The sequence below is a fragment of the Octopus bimaculoides genome, chromosome 2 (assembly GCF_001194135.2).
Source record: "Octopus bimaculoides isolate UCB-OBI-ISO-001 chromosome 2, ASM119413v2, whole genome shotgun sequence".
Taxonomy (NCBI): Eukaryota; Metazoa; Mollusca; class Cephalopoda; order Octopoda; family Octopodidae; genus Octopus; species Octopus bimaculoides.
In genome coordinates, this window is record NC_068982.1 from 122,109,169 (window position 1) to 122,127,649 (window position 18,481).

The following is an 18,481-nucleotide window of genomic DNA, read 5'->3' on the forward strand; positions in this document are numbered from 1 at the left end:
ACGCCCCCGATTCCCTCAGTGTTCCCTGCCCGTTTCATGAAAACATATCTGGGCATAAGGAAATATTGTCTTGCTTGGAAATAGGTGAGACTTAAGTGACAAGAAGGGCATCCAGCTGTAAAACATCTACTTCAATGAATTCCATCCAGCATACGTGAGCATGGAAAATGTTTATTACTCTCTATGTATGTATATTTACACACACACACACACACACAAGATAAAGTAATTAAGGGTATGAAGACAGGGAAAGCCCCTGGCCCATCAGGAATCACCACAGAGATGCTTAAAATATCGGGCGGTGTCAGCTATAGTCTAGTCTCCCATATAGTCAATCAAGTGATACATGAAGGAGTCATACCCAATGACTAGTGTAGCAACACTGTAATCAACTGTTACAAAGGTAAAGGTGATGCATTAGATACAAATAATTACAGAGGTATCAAGTTGTTGGATCAGGTAATGAAAGTCACAGAGAGGGTCATAGCCCTACTAATTAGGGAGAGAGTTAGTTTAGATGAGATGCAGTTTGTAGCTTCTATGCTGGAGTGAAGGCAGTATGTTCTTTGTCTATCTCCTTAACTTCTTGGAGATTTTAGGCATAATTATACTAATGCGTCCATCTGTTTTAATTTAATTAAATTCTATGTCTTTGTGCAGCTGAGGATTGCTCTGCATTTAAACTGATGTAATGATTGCATTGTTCAATTAAATGGAGTTGCATGAAATGATCGTACTGCATTACCTCTGTAAAAAACATCATTTGAGCATGGCCGTTGCCAGTACCACAGGACTGGCCCTTGTGCCGGTGGTATGTAAAAAGCACCCACTACACTCTCGGAGTGGTTGGCATTAGGAAGGGCATCCAGTTGCAGAAACTCTGCCAGATCAGATTGGAGTCTGGTGTAGCCATCTGATTCGCCAATCCCCAGTCAAATCGTCCAACCCATGCTAACATGGAAAGCAGATGTTAAATGATGATGATGATGATATATATATATATATATGTATGTGTGTGTCTATGTTTGTGTTTGTCCCCCCACCATCGCTTGACAACCGATGTTGGTGTGTTTACGTCCCCGTGACTTAACGGTTCGGCAAAAAAGTCCGATAGAATAAGCTTACAAAGAATAAGTCCTGGGGTTGATTTTGCTCGACTAAAGGCGGTGCACCAGCATGGCCACAGTCACATGACTGAAACAAATAAATGAATATATAACACATTCTTTCTCTCTCACACCTTTTATTTGTTTCAGTCATTGGACGGCGTCCATGCTGGAGTACCGCCTCGAAAAATTTACTCGAACAAATCGATCCCAGTAATTTTGTTTTTTTAGATTTGGTACTTATTTTGTCGGTCTCTCTTCCAAAACTGTTAAGTTACCAGGACATAAACAAACCAACACTGGTTGTTAAGCAGAGAGTGGAACATAGACGAACAAAATAGATAAGTAGATAGATAGATAGAGAGAGAGAGAGAGAGAGAAAGAAAGAGTGTGTGTGTGTGTGTGTGTCAGGGGATATTTTGGCTTGCAATTAGGCATTTCTTGCGTTTGGGAGAGTGTAATTAGTTGGAATTTTTTGTTCTCCCAGTACTGTTGATTAAAACAAGACGGTGAGAGACTACATTTTGAAGTAAAATAATGTAAGTTATTCAATTCAAGAATGAATGGTAGCAATAACAATAATATTAAAGAAATTTAGACAGTATTGTTATAGCTATAACAATCTTGATTCTTGTATTTTGGAAGTGATTTCTGTAATAGAACAAAAATCCTAGCCGGCTATCAAATAAAACAATACTAGCTGCTGATTGACTGAAGTGAAAGTAACATTTTAAACTTAAAAGATCGCCGCTAGAAAATCGAATCTATATGGTATTCATTAGTCAACAGCGAAATATCTTAAAAGTCTCTTCTTTACCTATAGCTATCCACTAAAAAAAAAAACCAAAAAAAAAAAACCGAATAAGTAAAAGAAAACTAATAGTCAAGAAATAAGTAAAATGTAAAAATGTATAATGAAAATAAAAACAACTCTAATATAAGCCTCGTATTCTTGAAGCAATATTTTAAAACCGATAGCCATCCATACATTTACTTTCATACGCAACAGCAGTATTGATATTATTTTGGGTTGATTAATAAAATCATTCAAAATTTATCTATAATTTATATTTAAAATTAATATGAAATTTCACTGAAATGATTTTGAAATCTTAAAAAAATAAGCGAAGTTGAATTTTATCAGAGAAAAGTTGATTCATTCTTGCATTTTCTGCTGTATTGTAGTTTCCGGTGAATCTACTTTTCATTTAGAAAAACGCCAACATGCCGCAAGAAAATTTAGAAGAAGAAGGATTACCTAAAAATCCAGACCTTCAACTTGCTCAATCAATATTTCTATTGAGTACCAAAAAATATAAAAATGACGCGTCAATCGCCAAAAAAATTATGGATAAAGTTATAGAAGACAGTAAGTGTTTTGAGATGAATGATTCGGCCTTGTACGTTGACTAAGCTCACATGCATGTACCACTAAAATCTTTGTTTTAATATTGTGTAAATATGCGTACACATATATATTTTATACGTGTATATATATATATGCATATGTGTGTATATAATGGCACTTTAATTCAAAATATTGAAAGTATTGAGGCACCAACAGCACGAGTTCTAAGTTTACACGGGTTGTTTGAAAACTGCTTCATCATTCTTATACGTTTTTACCGGATAATTTCTGCTTTATGATTTTACGATTTTTGTTTTCATCTTATTTTGTTATGATTGTTTTTTTTTTCAAATTTTACGTTTGATTTCTATTTTCACTTCTACAAGGCAAAATTATTTCTTTGTCAGTGGTAATAAGCCATTCTTCAATAGTGTTCAGTACAAAAGTGCCGAAGATCGCCACTCTTCTGTGTATCCTTAACAAGCTTGAAGCACCTTTCTGAAAATAGTTGTTTTCATTCCCAAGGCAACTCTGAACTAGTAGTCATTTTATGAAATGTACTCCAGTTATGAACATCCAGTTTTTTCCCTCCATAGTATATTATCTAACGTATATATATTTTAAAGACAACAATGTATGATTTAAGGGAAATATGGCTGCTATTTCTACTAGATCGAGCGACCAATTAGAGCTCCTTCATTGGCTTGTTGAAAATGGTTTTCATAATGGCTGTAAATCTAATAGTTCTTTATCATTAATTTCGTTCCAAAAGCATATTTTTTTTATAATTTAGGTATATCCCAAGTTTCTTGGACTAATTTATAGGAAATAGTTGCTAAATCTTCCTAAAACTACACACCCTGTTTCAAGAACAGAAAGGACACATCGGATAACGTGGTCTTTGATACCTCTACAATTACAAAAATAAACACTATAATTATTCCTCGACAGAGGCACAATATTCAAGTGGAAATGCTGGACAAAATGCCTTAGTTTTAGTAGGGATATTTGTATTTCGGATATTTCCTTTTAATAGACTGGCTTTATCCATTGGTGGTGTTAGTGCGAAACTGCATTAGCCCCCATTTAATATTACAAAGTCCAGAATTAATGTTTTCACTCACTCAAATATATTGTGCTTTTTCATTTGAAAGGCATAACTTATCAGTAAGACTATTTTCTAATAAAAGACTTCTTGAGCATGTGAGCCTAACCAATGGCTTGAACTTATTTTCAAGAACCCTGCCTTGTTATTTTGTATATGGATAGATCATTACCATCATCGTTTAATCGCCCATCCTGTGGCCAACCCTCACTTGTTTCCAAACAATGTAATATTTCTTCATGGCCAGACATGTTTTCACGGAAGATTGAAAATGATTGACACTACTTGTATGAGAGTGACACTCATTTACAACATTCACACGATGTCAAGACAATTGTCATAGAAATGTCTTTGACCATAAGTCTACTTGATCAAGAGAGGTAGGCCCCGAAACGGTACGCACTCTCTCCTGATGACCCTATACACTTGCTGGGTTCCGGTATGCGGAGTTCCCGACTGGTAGCACTTGCATGTGCAAGTTGTTTGCAAAACATCTTGATCAAGGTTCACCTGGGTATAAACAACAACCTCCCGTCCGCTCATCATTTGTATTGTATTCACTCACACACGTCTTTGATATAACCAAAACTGCATCTAAAAGTTTAGGCGTTTTGTTCCTGGTTAGAAAATAACTTTAGTCCTGGTTGGTGATGTACCCAAGCTTTGGAAATATGATTAATACTTCTCCTTCAAAAATACCGATATTCCTTACTCACCACTCTATTGCTCACTCTTATAACATTTCTGACAGCTGTAAGCAGCCAACTCCTTCCTGTTTAGCACCTTCAGTTTCTTTCCCTTTTCTTATACCATCAATATAGTCTCCATAGAACCAGTTCTGCTAGAAATCAGCATTCCTGCATCATACACTCAGACATCAGTGATCTTTCCGTCTGTCAACTTCTATGAAAGCCAAGCTATTGCCCCTGAAGTTAACACAAGAACCTTCTAATTGTATATGTGCTCTGTCTGTCTCATATCCCTTTGTATCAAAAGTTTCCTGTTTGACTACTCTTATGGCCAATGCAATGATGAGGCTCTTTCTTTCACATTCTGTTAACTTGGTATGCTTTAGTTCAGTTATGTCTACCACACTTGTTTTTCATATTTCTAACAACAATTACTCTTATTGCATATAACACAAATTTTCACCCCTGCTAAACTTTTTGAACACGTGTTTTGTACATGTAACAGAGACCTTTCCAAAACTTGTTACTGCTTCCATGAATCTCAAATTCATCATCAAATAAGGATATAACCAAGTCTCTTTCAGTATTACCAAACACTGCATGTATCAATGAGACAATCCCTATGTATATATATAATACAACTGAAACCCTTGAAATTTCCAGTGAGCTCTCAAAGCAAACATACAACTTTGATATAACCAAAATTGTATACAAAAGGATAGGCATTTTCTTCAGAGATAGAAAATATCTTATGTTTTGGTCAGTTGCTGACTGATTACAAAGTTAAGTTCAGTCCATATTACAATACTGTTCATTCATATTTTAGGTATGATATGACTTTTAATCCTAGATCACATATATTAAAAAAAAAAAAAAAGAAGCTTCTCTGACTGATCAGAAAAGATAAATTTGTCAACTTCCTCCAACTATTTGCTCACATAACACTCTTTTCTCTGATTCTATCTACAAGGGAATTTATACATGGTTGCTCAGCCTGCTAGAATAGCAGCTAAATCTAACTTAAATCACACCTTTTTTTTTAAGAATATAAGACAGATAATGCATTTCTGGATTTATTATATCTAAAAATAACATTGAATGGTCATGGTTTGAAATCCCTTTGACCATAGGTCTCCTTCGTCTGCACTTACTACTCATCATCTCTATTGTTTTCACTCACACCTCTACCCAATTGTGCACTAAATATTTGGTACTGCTTTTCATTCAAAAACTGCAGTCCATTGTAATTCTTTTCCTTCAAGAGTCATCTTAGAGAAGTTCAAATTGAATATCATTTATATCAGTGGGTCCAATGATTTTTTTTATCTGTGAACCCTCATAGATATTTGATGTTTAAAAAACCCTATTGTATTTTTAGAATTAAATATTATCAGGAATTGTATAAAAAATAGTTAAAATATTTTGTGCATTGTAGAAGTATAACCAGTTTATTGCACATAAATTTTGACAACAAACTCTAATATGGGCCTCAGTTGAGAACCACTGATCTATATCAACTTAACCAGTCTAAGAGGGCCTTCGAAAATTATGATTACTGTTTCTTTACCCAACCCCACCAAAACAAATTATTCTTTTTAACTCTCACTCAGACCTGATTGTGCAACCCTATGATCAAAGATGTTCTAATCATGAATAATATCACCTATTTTCAGATATAGTATCCATTGTCTTTTTTTTTAAGGTAGGTGTGATTTGAGGAAGGTTTGGCTTCTATTTCTAACAAATCAAGTGGCAATGTAGAGACTCCCTCAGTGATCTATTCAAAATAAAGTGTTCTCACGGTATCAGCATGAAGAACAGATTTTCTTTGAAGATTTTAGCTTTGCTATTTTTATTAGAAATGTGGTTAGTGATAGATGACTAACAATATTTTCTTTTGTTGTATTTTACCTTGGATTAGTTTAACTATTTATTTTTTCTATATCAAATCTGTCTAACCTATTTGATACCAGTCTCTCTGAGACAGTCTTGGTTTTATTATATAAACTAATCATGCTTTAGAGTAATCTAGATTAAAACTTTCTATCAAAATTGTGTTAATTTAGTCAAAGACTGTATTTCAACTAAGATCTGGTAACACTCCATGTCTAACCCTCAAACGTTTTCATATTTGAACTTTATCATCATTAATCACGAGTAAATTCAATGCATGTTGGCATGGTTTGACGCATTTAATGTGTTCCTTTAGCTATGGTAACCTTTCAAGAAACTTTGAGTCCTAAGAATTGGAAAGAATTTAATGAAATTTAATTAAGATATGATGATCATCATCATTGTGCTAAATGCTTAATTTTTTATGCTTGCATAGGTCAGACAGAATTCATTGAGGCAGATTTTCTGTGGCTTGTTGCTCTTCCTGTTATCAGCTTGGACCTATCCCCTTCATTTACCTATTGCTCACCTCTCTCTTTCTTTTTGTCATCACTCATAGCTCTCCACCTCATCTCCTACCTTCTGTACTGATTACATAATCCTCATTACACAGATTTCCTTACTCTTCACTAAGCCTATGTTATAAAAGATAGCATTGAATTACCCTGATCCCCATTACCCATGCACATTAACTTTGCACTTTTGTGTTATCAGCCATCACTCTCCTTTGAACTACCCATCATTTACCCTTACTTTAAGGCTTTTGAGTACTCTCTGTGCCTAAACTTTTGCTTGGTTTCTGGCCTTTCGGTTGTCATTGCTCTCTCTCTCTCTCCCTTCCTCTGTCAACATGTGTAAGTTTACTGAGTACTCTACATTTTCCATGTACAAGGCACATTCCCTCCTTTGCACAACAGCCACCTCTGCTTCCCATCTGTGCTCCCTTTGCAGTGACTGATGACCAAAACAACTTCTGTAATGATGTTGTCATAAAAATGCACCTAGTAAAGTGATTGGCAAATGAGTAGAAAAAGCATTAGGTTGTGAGGTTACTTTAGCTATGTCTTGGTGCCATGAGAAAATGCACCCAGTATGCTCTGTAAAGTAGTTGGTGATAAGAAGAGCATCCAGCTGTAAAAACCTAGCCAAATGACACAAACAAGCACCAGTGAATAGGAGTGGAAGCTCCCAATGAGATATGACTTTAGCTATGACAACCTGTTCAACTCACACCAGCATGGAAAATGGATAGATGATGATGGTGATGAGGATTTTGTGAGGATAAGCTTTTAAGTTTATAAATTTTGAAGTTGTAGAGGTGCATTGGTTATGGAATAGGGTTACTTTGAAGCCTTATATTGTCGGCATTTTTTCTTCTTTGAGTCATCATTGCGAAAGGTGCTGCCCAAGGGAACTGAACCCGAAACCACATGATTGGGAAGTAAGCTTCTGTTTTAAATAGTTAATTCTTAATTTCCATGTAAACCTTTTAATGAGACAATGAGAGTGGGCCTTTTGTAGTTGCTTATTAGAAATAGCAACTGAAACTCTCCGGTTACATCCTACATCTTAAAAATGGGAAGGATACAATATTTGAAAATAAATGATGGGTTGTCCATGGTTGGAACATCTTTGATCATATGTCTGCACAGTCATAACCGATTTAGGGTTAAACTGCAGAAACAACTTTACATCAGTTGTGTGGGGATGGAGTTAGTGACAGAACAGTAGCTATGACCTTTGAAAGCTTTCTCAAACTATAGCTGGCATTCAATTTGAGCTTGTCCTGCAAAATTTACAAAAACCTATACAGCCCAACTTAACTACATATTAAAATGTTAAATGTGTCATAGATATAGAATGTTTTAACTACAACTGAAATGCTTTTGTTTTCTCTTTAGACATGGCGCCATTTTATGAAACTGTTTGTATTGCTCAGCTTGGTTTCAAACTTGATGAAAATCTTTTGAAGAAGATGAAAGAAACAAATGAAAAAGATTTGAAAGCTATAGATGAAAAAATTGAGGATGCTGAGAAGAATCTTGGTGAAACAGAAGTTCGGGATTTTATGTTGGAAAAAGCTGAATATCTGAGCAGAATTGGAGACAAGGTGAATAACATTTTTTTTTGGTCTTGAGAAAAGTAATGTGGTCATGACATTTGCAGGTTCTGTGAGATTAATATTAATGTTCCTCTTGACAGCTGCAGGAAAAAAATATATAAGTAAAGAATTCCAGAGAACCAGGAAGGACTGGGTATTATGCATAGTGTAGGCACTGGGGGAGTGGCTACAATATGGCTGCTGAATGGAGAAGTAAGTGAGTCAGGAGTGCCTGAGTAGAAGTTGCGGGAGTCCAGCCAGTTCTGTGGGGAAAAGAAGGAGAAAACACCATATCTATTGAGTACCTTGGAAGAGATGATATATTCTTTAGGCTGTGCCTATCTGGATTTAAGTATAGTTATGTTCCTGCCGTTTTGTAATTGCTCATTATCTGGATATAATGTTTATATAATTACACTTTTTTTTTTGTCTTTTTCAGGAAGGAGCTCTGACTCAATTCCAGAAGACAAGTGATAAGACAGTTACACTTGGATATCGTTTAGATTTGGTGTTTCATCTCATCAGAATTGGTCTCTTTTATATGGATCATGAACTGATCACTCGGTATCTAGAAAAGGCACAGACGTAAGTTTGTAATATATCTGAATTATTGGTTGTAGAAATATTATTTCTCTTTATCAACTGTTAAATAAAATATTGATGTTTTAGGATTAGTTTATATAACATTAGTTTTGTATTTTTTTTTATTTTCCTTCTAAATAATGCTACCATTTTTGTCTCTTTGCAGATTAATTGATGAAGGTGGTGATTGGGATCGACGTAATCGTTTAAAAGTCTACCGTGGAGTCTACTGTATGTCAATACGAGACTTTAAAAAGGCTGCTTCCCTTTTCTTGGATACTGTGGCAACCTTTACTTCATATGAACTCATGGATTATCAAACTTTTGTCACCTATACTGTATTCTGTTGTACTATTGCACTTGAACGACCTAAACTCAGGGAACAGGTAAGTTTTCTGGTTTTGGCCAGGTATCATAGTTTGGTTTTCTGATAACTTTGCTTTTCAGCAATAGAAACAACTAAAACAGTTCATTTTGTTTCTCTTCATAAATTTCCATAAATAAGGTATAGGTATAAGTATGGCTATGTGGTTAAGAGGTTCACCATGCAAATATGTAGTTTTAGATTCAATATCACTGCATAGCATCTTGGGCAAGTATCTTCTACAATAGACTTGGATTGACCAAAACTTTGTGAGTGAAATGTAGTAGATGAAAGTCTTTTCATGTCTTTGCATTGACACCACTTGGTTAAGGTTTATGTCCTCTATAAACAAAGCATTCTATTCAGGAGTTTGACATGTATTGGTCATTGGAATAAAGTACCTCCCTTGAAAAATTAAGGGAGAGCATGCAGCTATAGAATGCTGTTACAAGAAGTCTCATTCAACCTATGCCAGCATGGAAAAAGATAACACGACATTATATATTTTGACCCCAATATTATTTTCTTAAGTAAGCTTGATTCTTTAAATATAGAACTATTTATATGCTAAAACTTTCTTAGTCTCATTTTGATTCAGCTACACAATGGAACTTACACGTAATAACATTACTGTTGTATTCTATCTTTAGACTCCTGTGCTGGTGACGTGTAAAAAGCACCATCCGAACGTGGCCAATACCAGTACTCCCTGACGGTGGCACATAAAAAGCACTATCCAAATGTGATTGATGCCAGGACCACCTGACTGGTCCCCGTGCTGGTGGCACGTAAAAAGCACCCACTACACTCTCGGAGTGTATGCAATAAACTTCTAAATAATTATTTCAAATTAGGATTGTTTTCTGCTCATTGCATTTGTTAGCACTTTTTTTTTCATGTAGATGGCTTTTCAGAGAAATTAATCTTGATCTACTTTTGTTTAATCAGCAAATTTTTCACCCACTACTCTTGCATTATAATACATCTACTTAGTGATTGTCTCATTGCTACATTAGCATGTAAGATGAAGTCTCTGCTTTACTAAGGAAATCGAATGAGATTGAATATAGATATTTGAAATTGTCCCCCTTGCCAAAATGAATAAAATGTTAGTCATTAGTTAATTTCTTTTCATCCCTTAATTATTTTTAATTAGATTTTTTTAATGCTCACTGCATTAAATATGTTAATGTTAAATAAATTCTGAATATCTATTGAGTTTTTATTGAACATTAATTGATATTATGTGATAATCAATTATCACTACTTTTTTATGAAATATAACCAGTTTTGATGATTTTTTTTTCTTACAGGTTATCAAAGGATCTGAAATTTTAGAAGTTTTACACAGCTTACCCAATGTCAAGTCCTTTTTATTTTCATTGTATGACTGCCAGTATGCTTCTTTCTTTAGGATTCTTGGTAAGGTATTTTTTTAAAACTTTCTAATTGTCTGTTTATGAAATGTCCAAATTTTCAGCATTTTGCAAAGTATAATGACATCAGTAATTTAGCTAATGAATATCAGCATTCAGTCTTTTATTCATGTATATATTTTTTTCTGAGCTGGCAAGGGCTGAATGGATCTGTTATGCAGCATATTGTTGCTTGTTAAAATCCTTTGTCAATTCTTCTGTTAGACTTGGCATCCTGACATTTGATCCCACCTCTTCTTCACCACTTCATCTCTTCTGTTGCAAATCCTTTTCTGTAACAGCATCATCATCATCTTACATCCATGTTTCATGCTGGCATTGGTTATTTGCTTATATTTTTTGTAGCTGTATATTCTGTCCACATCTGCTGGACCAAATGGATTTTAGTTTCTTTGAGAATGAACTATATATATATATATATATATATATAAAATAATGCTATATCACTACCTATTGAAGTTTTATAATTGTATTTTGTATTATTTGCAGCTTGGGTAGAAGAGACAATGCAATATGATCGTTTGCTGTCTCCACATTATCGCTATTATATTCGAGAAATGAGGATTGTTGCTTACTCTCAACTCCTTGAGTCTTACCGCAGCTTGACTCTTGCTTACATGGCTGAGACATTTGGTGTCACTGTTGAGTTTATAGATCAGTAAGTTTCTTTCCTATATTTTGTCTGTAACATGTATTGATTGCTTTAACTGAAATATGTTGCATAACAAATGTCTTAGAAAACTAAATTGATGGATGAATGTATGAAACTGAAAAAAAAAATTCATATATTTTGTACTTTTATCCTCTAACTTTTTTACTTCAACTGAGGAAAGTATGTTTGGAAACAATATAAAGAAAATGATCTCTCAAAGCCGGAGTGTTCATATATAAATAAATGTAATGTGGAAGCAAATTGTGTCCATAATTTCAACTATGCTTGGTCACATGTTTCAGTGCTCTAACTATAATAACTAATGGAAAAAGTCTGTTTAAATATTTCATGTTTTTATCTTTTGTAGGGAACTCTCTCGATTTATTGCTGCTGGTCGACTTCATTGCAAAATTGACAAGGTTGGAGGAATTGTAGAAACTAACAGGCCTGATAGTAAAAATTGGCAGTATCAGGTTAGTTTTGCTTTAGAAATCTTCTTAATTAAAAAACAAAAAGGATGTTTATGTACTCGAGCTCACATATCTATGTTGTAATGGTTATTATAACTTAACATTTTGAAGACAGTCTGTTATATTTATAGACAAAATAATTTACTTATTTCAACAATAACAAAACATGTAGGTACACATACCAAGGAAAGGGTTTTGTACCTTACCTTCTCCTACCAACACTCAATAAAGCCTTCAAAGTTACTACAAATGTTTGGTGGTCTTACATATAAAGCCATCAAAACTGCATTTTAAAGTTTGGGCTTCTCTTTCAGGGCTGTAAAGTACTTTGTTTTGATTAATTGCTAATCTTATTTGTCAGAGTTCTTTCGTCACCATACTGTAACCTCTTCAGCGACTTTCAGTTCCACATGTCTACTCGTGTCCTGCCTATTCCAAAAATGGAATAGGCAGGACAAGAGTAGACATGTGGAACAAAAAGTCATTGAAGAGGTCACTGTGGTAACGGAAGAACTTTGACAAATAAACTAAATATAATATTAATGCTAAAATGAAGATCAAATCAATAGTGTGTGTATTTAATCAGTTAAAGATGACCATCCCCAAGTATAACAGTTTCTGTTTGTACACATGATTTCACATCAAGAATCTTACAAAACAAATACATAAACATTTTATACAATTTTTATGATTTTTAATAACTTTTGTCTTCTAATGCTTGTAAGATATCTGTACACTTCCTAGGCCTTGCCCTTTTGCCCAATCTGTCTCCATCAAGCCTTCTCCTCTTCTTATTCATCTGTTCGTCACCATTCTATGACATTTTCAGTTAATCATAAAAGCAGAATCTGCACATATTTCATTCTTTTTTTTTTTCCGTTACTAGTTACCTCTCTCTTTCCCTGGAAATTCACTCCTCATTCTCAATATCATATCATTCTCAATACTTTCTCACATCTGACACTACTTTATTAAAATTATATAAACTAATTTTTGTTAATAATACAGGTTGTGTTGTTGTAAAGATTGTTTGCCAACATAACATGACAGTCCTGGTTTAGGACGAATGTTGCTGTAATTTAGCCCCAGGAGACATCGTCTCCAGCTGGCTATACGACACGATCTGTGTCCTTACATTTTTGAACGAGAGAATCTAGCTCAAAACAACATCTGTGTATCTCACGTTGTTAGATTTAAAAAAAAATAGTTTTCTAATTTATAAATCAGTGACTAGTTGTCACTTTGAAAACTATATATTTCGAACAGGAATTTGGCTGTGTCACCTCTAGCTGAACAATTATTGTGCTGATGAAGAGAAATAACCCAGAAATTGCGATACACAGATATTGTTTTGAGCTGAGTGGGGGTGTTAGATTCCCATGTTCGAAAATATAAGGACATAGATCATATCATATAGCCAGCTGGAGATGATGTCTCCTGGGGCTAAATTACAGCAACATTCGTCCTAAACCAGGACTGCCATGTTATGTTGGTAAACAATCTTTACTACAAAGTACTGTTGCTGAATATCTCACATTGTGAGATTTAAAAGATAGTAATTTTCTAACAGGTTGTGTTATTTATAATTTCTTTTTTTTTTATTTTGTTTACCACTGAAAATCAGAATTGTAAGAGGTGCTGGACTTGTCTGATTCTTTTTCATTTGCTGTCATCAGAAATCCCTACTCACGTATAATGATTTCATTTCTTTTCTACAACATATTTATATATCAGTAACAGCATAAAAACATTTTATTGATTACTTGAAACTTTGATCCATATGTATGTGAACATAACTGGTGTATATTTTACAAATTTTACTGCATTTGTGATTTCACTTATTTTTATATTTCCTCATCTGTATTCAATTATACACATCACTAATATTTCGCTTATATTTATCCATTTTAGGCTACAATCAGGCAAGGAGATATTCTTTTAAATAGAGTCCAGAAACTGAGCCGTGTTATCAACATATGAGAATAGAAGAACCAGTGTTTCCAATAGTCAGTTTGCTTCAGTTCTTACTTTCATAGGATGATGTACATATAATGCAGTGACTATATGAAAGAGATATTTACATTAAGAATAATTTAAGAAATCCAGCTTAAATTATTTCCAGCCATATCATGAAAAGATGTGATGGATCCCACTGGAAAGAATTCTTTAGCCCACTCTCTCTTTGAAATACCATGAACTATTACCATTCTGATTAACTGCTTCACCATTTTAACATGACTGATCAATTATTTTCTGTAACCATAAGATAAATTTGAACACTTCAAGTTTTTGTCAGTCTTGCTGTAGATTAAGAGCTTGAGTATTTGTGGATACTATTAGCAATTTTTGTACTGCAACCAGAACTAAAACAAGGGATTGGTTAACTTTTTTTTGTTTTGTTTTTGTTTTTTTTTGCTGGGATTCATTTACATCTATTGCAGTCATTTATACCTTCTGTAATCATTTTCATGTCTATCAATTAACTTCTTGACTGATAATTGACTGTTATTAGAACCATTTTACTAATTAAATAAAAATGACTCAATTATTTACTCTTTTCACAAAAACCTTTGTTGTGTTTTATTTATCATGTCTGTTATCTTTTTTAATTACCTTTGAACCTTGAACCTCACAGAGGCCTTTGGCAATAAGCTATGCTTAAGAGGACCCATCAAGCCAAGTGCACCTGTGCTGATGGCACGTAAAGAACACCTGTTGAGCATTGGGCCTCACTGAGTTCCTTTTGAATGTTGGGTCTCATGGAGGCAATGACCAAGACCTTTAGCATTATGTTGTGCTTGAGAAGACCATCAAGCCAAGCAAAATTGCAATCGTGGCAGATACCAGTGTCACGCAAATGGCACCCATGATAATTCTCAGAGTGGTTGGTGTTAGGAAGGGCAACCAGCCATAGAAAACCATGCCAAATCAGACTGGAGTCTGGTGCAGCGTGCTTGCCCAGCCAAACTGTCCAACCCATGCCAGTGTGGACAACAGACATTAAATGACGATGATGATTTAATTTTATTTTAAGTGATGTATCAACCTACTTGTCATGCTTTTCAACCAGTTTCTTATTGTAGGCTTTGTATTGTGTCTATCTTTTAATTACAGGCATATTATTTGTTAGCTTAGATGATTATAATGGTCAAGTGGCTAAAACATAGTTTTTGCTTCATTATCAGGGTTCTTTAGAACCTTTGTGCCCATGTCCTCAGGGGCTGGGCTATGAAAAATAAAACTGGAACAATGACCTCAAGGACTGGACAAGGAGGATCCTGGTGGAGTATATGGCTGCAGCATGAGACTGCAATATATGGAGAAAAATAGCAGTTGTGTTTGAGGCCCCTGACCCTCAGCCATAATGATGGGCATACCCATTCTTTCAATCAGATTAGAGATACTAAAACATAAATTGTTACTATAACTGTGAAAAGTATATTGAGTAGTTAGCTTAAAAACTCTTCAACATTTTGAATTGGATTTCTGAATAAATAAATAAGTCATCCTCCTTTTCCATCAATATACACTTAAAAGCATCCAGTCCACACTGTAAAGTGGTTGGTGTTAGGAAGGACATCCAGCTGTAAAAATTTTGCCAAAACAGTCACAGAAGTCTGGCGCAGGCTTTGGCCTGGCTGACTCTTGTAGAACTGTCCCACCCATGCTAGCATGGAACATGGACGTTAAATGATGATGATGATACAATATTGAATTCTTCTGAAGTGGAGGAAAACAAAATTGGATTGGAATTACTCTCATATTTCACAAGATATATGGAAATCAAGGTTCCTGGTTGGATTTTAAACTCAGAACTAATATGTACCAAACTGATTAATATTAAAAGCATCTGGCATGATATTTTATTGTAGTCATATGTAGCATTGCCAATGAAATCTCTGTTGTTTACAATCATTAAAATACTTATTTGAAATAATTCTTTACTACAATTAACTATTTTTTATTTTTTTGAATTAATTTTGTTTTGGTTTGTAAAAAGAGATCATGCCCATGACCTTCACAGGCTAAACTGGTGAGATTGATAGAGTTGATTGATATTGTTGAACAATACAAATTGATGGCTTGTGGAAAAGTGAGTTGAGTGAATTGTAAAGGAGTGGTGTTCCGAGAAAGAACTTTGGCAAAATGTTTAGTGTAAAGTTTACGAGGGACAACAACATGCAAAGGACTAAGTTTAATTTACTAACAAAACTTAGCTCATTTTATTTTTACCTTTTCTTCAGTGACATGAAAAATTTATATTTCTAATGCACATGAAGTTGGGGTTCTGTAGAGATTATGTATTTTAAAATTCTGATGCATATAATCCTTAAAGATCTCATTAAATAATTTTATAGTATTGTCATTCTTTCTTTCATAATATGTAAAACCACTTTTAATGTTGGAAAGAAAAAGTGTTTTAAAATGTTCAGAAACATGCTTTATTTCAAATACTTTTTAATAATTTTTTTTAGAAATAGTTCTTCATAATACCAAATTTAGTTTTGGACTTTATTGGGCTGGTATAGTTTCACATATTTTGGTCGACACATTGCACATGCTTATGGTATAACTGCAGTGTAGCTGTGCGCTTAATAAAATGAAATAAAATCTTTATTATATGTCATTGGAAAGTTACAAATATGGAAAATAATTTGGTGAAAAGGAGGGCCTTCTCTGTTGCAGGAATACCTTTTGGTCACCAATAGTACTAGTTCATTACTCTTTTTCTCTTTTTTATGCAAGTATTTTCATTGCCTTATTCAAAAGCTCCATTGTTTAGCAGTTGGTTAATGTAAGCATTGATTATATTAATAATTGAACAAAATTCCTAAGTGCTAATCTCTCCTGTCACAACATACTAAGAAAACAAATATTCCATAGCATATAATAGGTTACAAAATAAGCCATGCTTCTAGGCAAAGAAGAAAAATTACTGGTGTCTTCAGCAAAAAGCCTATTTGTTGCTTATTTCTTGGCCAAGTGTGATTGAACTGACCTATAGTTTGAAACATTCTAGCAGTGACTGTCCCATATTTTTAAGAAATGTGTCCTTTCTTGGTTAACATTGTGCAGTATGTATTGAAAGAAAATTGGCTGCATTTTGTAGCAGGTTGATTGAAAATGCTTTAATTAGCCATTTTTACCCTTGAAGGTGAGTCATAGTTGATTCAAAAAAGAGATGTCACTTGAAAGGTTGCATTTAGTAAGGAACTTAAGTTTGATCTCAGCAGAATTTAGACTCAGGACATCAGGGATGAAACCCATTTAATCTATTACTTTACTATGTTAGCTACCTCTATCAATTTTGTAAACTGAAGTTATGGGAAGAAAACTAAAACAAACAATAACTAAATAACATTTTTTTAAGTGTGAGTTCAGTAATAATAGATACACAAGATTGCATAACTGTCAGAACAGCTTCATATTTTTTTCTTCTTGAATTCTTAAATTCCAAACAATTTATTTTGGTTGATTTTATATCATTCTAGAATTAAAAGTGAACATTAATTGTAGGAAAGCCTAAAAATGGGTTGGAATGTATCTCCTCAGATTTAAATAATCAAAAGAAAATTTTGTTTGTTTAAATGAACTTTTATAATGGATTAGCCAACCAGAAAGTTTGCCTCTGTTAAATACTTATTTAGCTAAGAAAATTGGATGAAGAGCTGAAGGAATAATTCTATCTAATTTTGGCACAAGGCCAGCAGTTTTTTGAGGGGAGGTGTAAGTTGATTACGTTGACCCAGTACCTGAATGGTACTAGTTTTATCAACTCCAAAAAGGGCAATGTTGACCTTGCTGAGATTAAAGGAGCCACGGAAAATGCCGCTGTTGCAAGAATAATATGAAGTACTACCATTTAAATGTAAATTTCCAGTACGTTTGGGTCTAAAACTGGAAATTGTTTTGGTTCTCCACATATAACCTTTCATTAACTTGATAAGTATGAACATTTTCGATATTCAGATTTTCAATTTTCATGCATTCATTTCAATAGATTTAGCAAAATAAAGGAAGGACTTTAATATATGTTGTATTAAGGGAAACAGTTATCTGACTAATAAGTCAGACAAGATGGGATATTCTTTTTTGTGAGGAAGTGGGAGAATCAATTTTAAATATTTGGAAGACAGAGCAAATAAAATATCTTTGTAACATTATTCTCTCATCAATACAGAATGGGTTTCTATAACCACAGCATTTACAAAAAATTAATTAAAAAAAGTTCAGTGATTAAAAAATAAGCCTTTATTTAGCCTGTTACAGCAGTAAGCAAACATATGCTTGACGACAGCCAAATGGGGTGATAAACATTGTGTAAATATATATATATATATGTATATGTTACAAGATCTAAAGGAAGGCCATTTATAAAGAGGCAAGACTGAAGCCAGAGACAATAAAAATAAATTAAAATGTAAAATAATATAAAAAAAAAATTTGAAGCTATGCAATGAATTGACAAATGTATTTGCTTATCTGATCACTAATTGCCAGGATATCTTAGTTAATAGTGTGTGTGTGTGTATATATATATATACGCACACATACACACACATATATATATATATATATATACATATGCATATATATACATACATATGCATATATATACATACATATACATATATATATACATACATATACACATACATATATATATATATATATATACATATATATACATACATACATATGTGTATATATATATATATATATATATATATACAT

At 33.6% G+C, this 18,481-nt stretch overlaps 1 protein-coding gene across 2 annotated transcripts in view; it reads left to right on the forward strand.

Annotated features, from left to right (window-relative positions):
* LOC106877911 (26S proteasome non-ATPase regulatory subunit 6) overlaps window positions 1-14,313 on the forward strand; it is a 27,354-nt gene extending 13,041 nt beyond the window's left edge. Inside the window, exons 1-8 of one of the 2 annotated variants that reach the window (XM_014926962.1) lie at window positions 2,292-2,475; window positions 8,043-8,251; window positions 8,682-8,827; window positions 8,991-9,210; window positions 10,502-10,610; window positions 11,114-11,282; window positions 11,644-11,749; window positions 13,658-14,313. In XM_014926962.1, coding sequence (XP_014782448.1) covers window positions 2,331-2,475; window positions 8,043-8,251; window positions 8,682-8,827; window positions 8,991-9,210; window positions 10,502-10,610; window positions 11,114-11,282; window positions 11,644-11,749; window positions 13,658-13,726 — 1,173 coding nt within the window. In that variant the 5' untranslated portion in view covers window positions 2,292-2,330 and the 3' untranslated portion in view covers window positions 13,727-14,313. Of the gene's footprint in view, window positions 1-2,291; window positions 2,476-8,042; window positions 8,252-8,681; window positions 8,828-8,990; window positions 9,211-10,501; window positions 10,611-11,113; window positions 11,283-11,643; window positions 11,750-13,657 lie in introns of those variants that run through there. The other variant, XM_014926963.1, reaches the window with a different exon arrangement.
* The last annotated feature ends 4,168 nt before the right edge of the window (window positions 14,314-18,481 follow it).